The sequence below is a fragment of the Eutrema salsugineum genome, unplaced genomic scaffold, assembly GCF_000478725.1.
Source record: "Eutrema salsugineum unplaced genomic scaffold, Eutsalg1_0 scaffold_5, whole genome shotgun sequence".
Taxonomy (NCBI): domain Eukaryota; kingdom Viridiplantae; phylum Streptophyta; class Magnoliopsida; order Brassicales; family Brassicaceae; genus Eutrema; species Eutrema salsugineum.
Window position 1 is genome coordinate 1,300,537 of NW_006256612.1, and position 8,957 is coordinate 1,309,493.

Consider the following 8,957-nt stretch of genomic DNA (forward strand, 5'->3'; position numbering starts at 1 on the left):
ATAGTGGAGACCATAATCTTTGTATAGCGAAGATAATTTAATACTCTGTTTATACCTTTCCAATGTGTATGTCCTAGATGACTTGTATAACGACTCAGTACATTGACTGTGTGTGCTAAGTCAGGTCTAATACAATTTGTTAAGTACATCAGACTTCCAATCACTCTAGCATACTCCAGTTGTGACACTGAATCATCCTTCTTGTTTTTAGTGAAGTGGAGATGAGGGTCCAGAGGAGTTTTTTCTGTACCATTTGAGTAAGCTTTGAACCTCTCAAGTACCTTGTCAGCATAATGAGATTGAGTCAGAGTTTATCCTTCCGTGGTTCTAATGATTTTAATCCCCAGAATTACATCTGCTAATCCCATATCTTTCATATCAAATTTGCTCTTTAGCAGGTTCTTAGTTTGATTGATGATGGCTTTGTTGCTCCCAAGAATGAGCATATCATCAACATACAAGCATAACAAAATATACCCTTGTGAGGTATTTTTGAAATACAGGCACTTATCACATTCATTTATGCTGAACCCATTTGACATCATTACACTGTCAAATTTTTCATGCTATTTTTTTGGAGCTTGTTTAAGTCCGTACAAACTTTTCACAAGTCTACAAACTTTATGTTCTTGTCCAGGTATAACAAACCTCTCAGGTTGTTTCATGTAAATCTCCTCTTCTAAATCACCATTTAGAAAGGCAGTTTTTACATCCATTTGATGGATCTCTAGGTCTCTTAATGCTGCTATTCCAATCAGCAATCTTATCGAAGTTATTCTCGTTACTGGAGAATAAGTGTCAAAGTAATCCAATCCTTCTTTTTGTCGGAATCCTTGCACCACAAGCCTGGCCTTGTACTTATCAATTGACCCATCAGTTTTCAACTTTGTTTTGAAAATCCATCTACACCCCAATGCTTTAAACCCTTCAGGTAAATCAATGATGTAGTATGTGTGGGTTTGTTTAATAGATTCCATCTCATTATTAACAGCTTCCTTCCAAAAAGGAGCGTCTGGTATAGACATAGCTTCAGCATATGTCCTAGGTTCGTTTTCTAAAAGAAGAACCATCAAGAAATCATCCCCAAAGGATTTTGCCTTACGAGCTCGTTTGCTTCGTCTAGGTTCATCTTCAAAGTTTTCTGAAGTTCCAGGAGTGCTTGCCTCATTTGTAGAAGAGCTTGCTTCTCTTTGTTCCAAAGTTCTTTTATGAGGTTGTTTATCCTTGCATGGGAAAACATTTTCGAAAAAGATGCATTTCTTGATTCAATTATTGTATTTACATGAATATCTGGGATTTCTGATTTATGAACCAGAAACCGATACGCACTACTGTTGTGTGCATAACCAATGAAAATACAATCCACGGTTTTTGGTCCGATTGTGACCTTTTTCGGAGGTGGTGCTGCGACTTTTGCTAGGCACCCCCACACTTTCAAGTATTTATATGATGGTGCATGACCTTTCCAAAGTTCATAGGGAGTTTTTCCTGTGACTTTGTGTGGTATTTTGTTCAAGATATAATTTGTGGTAAGCAATGCTTCCCCCCACATGTTCTGGGGTAACCCAGATTCCTGCAACATTGCATTCATCATCTCTTTAAGAGTTCGGTTCTTGCGTTCCGCAACTCCATTAGATTCTGGTGAATAAGGAGCAGTTGTTTGATGGATAATCCCTTGTTCTTGACAAAAGGCATTAAACGGTCCATCATATTCACCTCCTCTATCACTTCTAACTATTTTGATAGTTTTATTTAGTTGGTTCTCAACTTCACATTTATATTCTTTAAACTTTTCCAAAGTTTCATCTTTGCTGTGTAACAAGTATACATAGCAATATTTTGTGTGATCATCTATAAATGCCACAAAATATTTCTTACCACCTCTACTTTGTACGAATTTTAAATCGCACAAATCTGTGTGTATTTAACCTAGAGGTTCATTTGTTCTTTCAACTTTGGGTGATGGAGTTTTAGTGAGTTTAGCTTGTACACAAACTTCACATTTCTCTTTGCTTGGTTTGCTTTTCAGAATTAGGTTCAAGTTCATTAATCTCTGTATAGATTTATTATTCACATGTCCTAATCTTTCATGCCAAATATTAAAAGACTCAAGCAAATAAGCAACTGGGTTATTCTCATTGATAGAAACATTTGCCACAGAGGCTACAGCATTGGAAGTAGAAGCAACATTAGCAACATCATTGTTACGAAGGACTGTCGTAACACACATCTTGACAAGTCCATTTTTCACATAACCCCTGCCTACAAACACCCCAAACTTCTTGAACACCAGTTTGTCCGCCTCAAGGTGAGCTGAAAATCCGGCCTTGCTGAGGAGAGTGCCGGAAATCAGATTCTTCCTAATGTCAGGAACATGCTTCACATTCTGGAGAGTGACTTCTTTTCCTGAGGTCATCTTGAGCACAACTTTCCCACGACCAGCAATTTTTGAAAATGCAGAGTTTCCCATGAACATCTGCTCATGTCCCTTGCTCTCCTGATAAGTGCTAAACATTGCCTTATCAGTGCAAATGTGGGTCGTGGCACCAGTGTCATAAAACCACTCCATTTGATTGTCTTCAATCATGTTGACTTCTGAGACCATAGCACAAAGGTCTCCCTCAGTCAAGAAATTGGCTTGAACCTTCCCATTATTCTTGGGCTTGCTGCGACACTCATCTGCCTTATGGCCAAGCTTGTTGCAGTTGTGGCACTTGCCTTTGAACTTCTTTTGTGAGGCTCCATTCTTCTTGAAATTCGTGGAGGATGAAGGTTTCAGTGATGGTTTTTCATAAACCTTAGCCTTTCCCTTTCCCTTGTGAATGGCCACATTCGCATTGTGTCCCAAACCCTGAGAGAAACCATGTTGGTTGCGGTTTCTGTCCTTCATTCGCAACCTGGTGATGAGATCTTCAAGAGATAACACCTTTTTCTTGTGTTTGAGGTAGGCCTTGAATGAATCCCAGCTTGGAGGTAGCTTATGAATGAAGGCGTTTGTTGTGAAGATCTCACAAACCGACATTCCTTCCGCTGCTACCTCATAACAGATTAGCTGGAGCTGCTCCACTTGATCCATTATTGGTTTGGAATCCACCATTTTGAAGTCTAGAAACTTCTCAGTTGCAAACTTCTGGCAGCCAGCATCTTCTGTTCTGTACTGCTTCTCCAAATACATCCACGATGCCTTGGATGATTTGGCATTGCTGTAGACACCATACAGCTTCTCAACGAGGTGGCCAAGATCCATCCTCTGCACAGATAATCACCATGAATCCATGACTCAACGCTTGCAAGTGTGCGGACATCAGTGTTCCCAGCCGGAATGGTTGGTTTGTCCTCGGTCAGATACTTGTCAAACTTCAGGTTGGTCAGGGCAAACAGCATCTTTTGTTGCCAATTTTTGAAGCCTTTCCCATCGAACTTGTCTGGCATGAGCCCTTGAGTGACTGCTGACGGAATATCATTGTTGACTTCAATGGATGTAGGCACCAAAGGAAGACCAGAGTTAAATAAAGCTCTCCTTGCTATCTCCTCGGTTCCATCACTGATTTGGGTCACAGTTGGTGTCGTACCAGCCCCCACATTTTCAGCATCAGCCCCCAAAATTGGTGTGTTATTGTTGGACTCGGTAGTAAAGAACAGGTATCAGTATGTAAACGATTTAACACAAAGCAGTTTTGTGCGATTTAACACACAGCAGTTGAAGTAATGATTTATCTAAAATAAACCAAAACTGTTGTTTAGCAAACTCGCTTGTAAAAGCATTCGCTGAAACGTTTTTTAAATGGTCAAAGCGTTTTGCAAACTCGCTCTAAAGCGTTGCAGAAACCTTCACCCTTTTGCGGAATCACTGTAAAGCGTTCGCAAAACCGTCTGTATCGTTTCGAAAACAATTCGCGGAATCACTATAAAATGATTCGCAAATCCGTAATCGCTCAAAACCGGAAAACGTTTATAAAGATCGTTTATGAAATCGCAGAAAGTCTAAATCCGATTGTAGTGATAAACTAGAAGCGGAATCATTTGAGTTAAGACTGTAAAACCACAAAAATGGACAGACATAAAATTGCGATTGAACTGATTATATAAACGGTAATAAGCAATAATAAGCGATTAAAATATGAACTAAAGTCAGATAAACAGTTGCAGAGGGAACGATATAAACCGGAAAGAAAGGAGGAACAAGAGGATTGAAAAACGTTTTAAGAAACCCAAAGAAACGCTGAGGCGATATTTCTCTCTTTCCTTAACTCAAATGAATCGCCCGTTAGTGTGACGGTTCTGTACGATTCTTGAGTCCCAGGATACAACGCGCATGAGACCGTTTCGCAACACTCGAAAACAGAATCTATGAACTTAGAAAAATACTACGCTATACTCTCGGAACTTACTTAAACGAAAGAGAGACTGTTGGAAATTTTCTGTGTATTAAACTTGGTGAGAAATGAGGAAAGGGAAGGCTTTCTTTTATAGCCAAGACAAGAGCCCGTTTTGATTTTGAAGTCAAAACGAAATCAATTATTCCGTGAGACTCGCTCAGAATAATTGACTAGAGTAAATGGTGATCGTGGGCGAAAAATCTGGAACGAATATTCTTTAACGGAAATATTTGAACAAATTTCTCCAAAAATAAATGTTTGTTTTGACCCAAACATTTATCTGAATCTGGTCCAAAAAGATAGTTAATGAGCCAAGAGCCAAGAGCCAAGAGCCAAGAGCCACGCGCCAACGCCAGCGCCAGCGCCAGTGCCGAGCCGAGCCGAGCCGAGCGAGCGAGCACGCGCGCGCAGGGACCATCTCTCCTTCCAACAGCTTTTAGACTCCCAAGAGTCTTCTTCCCTATATAAACAAGAAGATTTCTCCTTCTTTACCCGATGTGGGACAATTCCCCACCTCCTCATTTACATGTTGCCTTCTAAAAGGCTTTCTCTTTATGAATCCAAACCCATTTCGTTTTCACACATACAAAATTTTATAAAGTCCATATGCTTTATTAAAATTAGTCCAACATTTACTAAATAAGGACTTTTGTGTTGGTGTTGTGTACTTGTGTTATGTACTTATGTGGTTATTTTAATATAAGAGAATATTACTGGATTATGTAAACACATTACAAAATTCGAAAATATATGTATGCGCATGTGTAGCCGATATATCACCATATCAATCACACATCGTGATACTAAGAGTCGCCATATCAAACACATCGTATTACTAAGAATTGAGCATCGTATCAATTGCATATATCACCATGAGGCACTAATAAACTTCCCACGAGAAGTACATATACTAAAGATAAGACCCTGCGCTATATCTCACAAAAAAAAAAAAAAAATCGAAACATAGATTTCTTTTAAATAAAAATTCGGAGATATATAGATTTCGAATTATTTTTGGAAAAGGTATAACACGGGTCTTAGTTTCAGCCACACATGATGCTATATGATACATTTCGTGGACAAATAGATCGCCAGCTTTATCAATTTTAATATTGTTTATGGGTTGATCAATATATCAAAACTTTTGAAGATAACATTAAGGATAAGAAAAGTGTTAAAAGCTGAGATGTCAGTGTAAAGTAGGTCCCCAGGAGATTCGGGCGGCATATTGGAATCGTTTCTTGACTCTCTTCTGTCTCCACACGGAGTGTACTATGATACCAACGCAATTACACGATTCTTGTGAATAAATGACACACATCTTTCTTTTTTTCTTTGATAAATAAATGATAAACATTTTCTTCCTATAAATAAATGATACACAGCTTAGAGAAATTATACATATCTTGTACTACTGATTTACTCAACGGAAACTCGGAGTCTCGGAATTTGATTCTAAATTTGTGCAAACAGCCCATTTTACATTCGGAATTTGATCAATCCTTACATTTATTTTTTGTACGTACGTAAGAATGATTCCAACTCATAAGTAAATAGGCCAATCAGAAGATTAAACACGTGGTAGTAGAAAAAAAAGTTCCATACTCTTGTTTGCAACATTTTGTTCTGTCTTGTTTTCTTTTGTTTTCATGATCATCTTCTCGTATATACAACTCAACATATTCTTATTCAATATGATATCGAAGTGGGTTATACTCCTGAGTTTCGATCTTACGATCCAACTTCTTTTTCTTTCAAAAATTTATAGTGTATCGCTTAAGACATTAATTTGGTTTCCAAGCCTTTTGTAGTTTTAAGCCATAGCTCATCCAAAATCAATATTCACGGTGCAAGTCGATTCAACCTTCATTAAATTTTATATGTTTCCACACGATCAATGTTGTTCTTGATCCAAGTTGATCTCGTATTTAAGTCGTCAACGACTGCTTCAAACCTACATGCTTCTATTTAATCACCAAGCCTTATGCTTCCAAAACACAACAAAAGTCCTTCCACCCTCCATTTAAAAATTGGCACTCTATGGTGAATATGGCCAACAGCATTGTTCAAACACAATGCTTCTTCACTCCAATCAAATTCGTCATAGATGATTCAATCTCATGCAGTCATTGTCTCCTTCACTCCATCATCACTTTGAGTTGGAAAGGGGTGTATTAAAAATATCCACAAATATCATTCACATTATATCATCCATAGAATCACTTCTTCATTATTGTATACAGTCTCCTGAAATTACTCTCAGAAACTCTATATAGAAACCTATATAATGATCTTCTCATATATTCAACTAATTATACATTCAATATGTCACATGACACCCTAAAATAGTGAAAGATATTTAATGCATAGAAATGTTCAAAGGACCAACAGCAAATTGGTTAGTTTTAGGTGTTGACACTCCTAAAGCAGAATTCAGTTCTCTAATTGACCCATTTGGCTGTTTTTCACATTTATTATTACTATTATTTTCGAAAATCACAACATTTTTTGGGGCTTATCTCTTTTAAAGAAACTGATCAGAATAATATAAATTGTTAATCCTTAATTTTTATTTTCAAAATATAAAATTATATATTACGGGATGTAGACTTCTTTTTTTACGATATTTAATATATTTTGATGTCAAAAAATAATTTTAGTTCGTCAATCTATTTCCATTTTTTCATATAAACCATACGAGATATTATCTTGCAGACCAGCAGCTCAGAAATAGAAATAATTAAAATTTTGATTCAAGCACATTGGCAAATATGATGTCTTCATTGTTAGAAGGTAATAAACTGAATCCAAGAAAGACATTTCGAGTCCCCAATATATTATATTCCACTGAATAATTAATCCGTAAAATCGAATCCTTAAAATGGTTGGTGACATCATAAAAATAATCAAATATCAATATCAGTTAGAATCCCATATGGATTGAAGCTGCTGCATTTCAAAAAACTCATTTCTGTCACACTGACCAAAAAACCGTCCGTACAACTCTTCGTAATCATTCACTTCAAAATCCTGCATCCATCCCATCCTCGGCGAGTCCAACGGAAACTCATTGATAGCCTGAATCTGATCCAGAGACAATCCAACCCGAGAAAGTCCCTGAGCTGACCCGGTATCTGGTTCGGTAGACCCACCCGGTTTCAACATCAGTGCTGCCCCCTGAGCGGCTGCTTGAACGTGCTCGGAGCTAGAGCTTTCCGGCCGAGGAAAGCTGTCTGCGAGCTCCGGGAAGTTGAGATGTGTCCCACGTCCTCGGAGGTGAAGAGCGGCAGAGTCGTAGGCCGCTGCGGCCATCTCAGCCGTCTCGTAGCTTCCGAGCCAAATTCGGGTTTTCTTACCGGGCTCTCGGATCTCCGACACCCATTTGCCCCATTTCCTCCGGCGTACGCCTCTGTAGGACACTTGGTCAACGGTGAAGCGGTGTTCTTGTTGACCAACATGATTGTTTTCCATGTTGTTAATACAAGGTTGTTTAGTACTATAGTGTATGTGTGTGTCAGTGTGTGTATTGAATATTTGAATGTGCTAATAATTGGAAGATAGAATGTTATAGAGTCCGTGTTTAAGTGGACTTGTATATATAGAGAAATAAAAGAAAGTCATTAAATTTGTGGGAAGGCTTGTTTGGTTCCAGGTGAAGTGAGCTTCCCACGTAGTTACGTGTGGAGTGGGATTATGCTGGCATGCATGCATGGGTGTCAATTTCTAAAATGAATGGATAGATCTATATTATATTGTACCATTTTTTTTTGGAAAGGCTGTCTTTTTTAACACGTTAAGTGGTGCATTCTGTAATTAGACGCTGCTTTTAAGTTTTATTAGATTTTAGACTGTGCATCCGTATGAGAATTTTGTTTTAATTAAAATTTGTAATCTAATTTATATTTTTTTTATAAATATAAATTTTCAATAAGTGATATAGAAAAATTTGTATTTAGATATAATTTTTTTTAGTATTTTATGACCACTATGATTATAAAAATATAATTTTAACCCAGTTATTTTATTAATCAAAAAAATAACCGTTATTATAAAACTATATTTCTAATTTGCTTATTTTATTCTATAATTTTGTTTTAATTAAAAATCTATTAGAATTATGGTTTCGAATATTTATAATTTGGGTCTTTATCATTTTATTTTAAAATACACATATAATATATTTTATAATACATGGCTCCAAATAGTTGCAAACGGCCTTAATATATAGATTTGAGATTAGGAGACATGAATTTATAAAAGAGTCAGAGAATTGTTTTTTGAAGTCTCGTATAAAAAAAAAATAAGAGAATTATAGAATATATATATATATATATATTAATGTTATTCATTTTGTACATAATATATTACTGTTTAATTAATGTAGTCAAATTTTTTAAAAAATCTAAAGAATAAAAAGAATACTACATCACAAAATATTAAATAAATATAAATTTAAAAAACTGAAACTAATAAAATAAAATAAAAAATCTTTTAAAAACATCTTAACATAAGAGAACGTTGGGAAATAGCGCTTAGAGTAAAATATTGATTAGAACTGTATGTTATCAAATCTGACGT

The 8,957-nt window shown here is 36.5% G+C and overlaps 1 protein-coding gene across 1 annotated transcript; it reads right to left on the reverse strand.

The window, feature by feature from the left end:
• Positions 1 to 7,222: 7,222 nt before the first annotated feature.
• LOC18991684 (ethylene-responsive transcription factor ERF022) lies at positions 7,223 to 7,917 on the reverse strand. The gene has a single exon (XM_006415002.2). It carries the CDS (start codon positions 7,848 to 7,850, stop codon positions 7,299 to 7,301), a length of 552 nt encoding a protein of 183 aa, XP_006415065.1. The 5' UTR covers positions 7,851 to 7,917; the 3' UTR covers positions 7,223 to 7,298.
• Between the last annotated feature and the right edge of the window lie 1,040 nt (positions 7,918 to 8,957).

Bases quoted from the DNA above. Each gene is read 5' to 3' on its own strand.
- LOC18991684 (XM_006415002.2), bottom strand. From the start codon at position 7,850: ATGGAAAACAATCATGTTGGTCAACAAGAACACCGCTTCACCGTTGAC.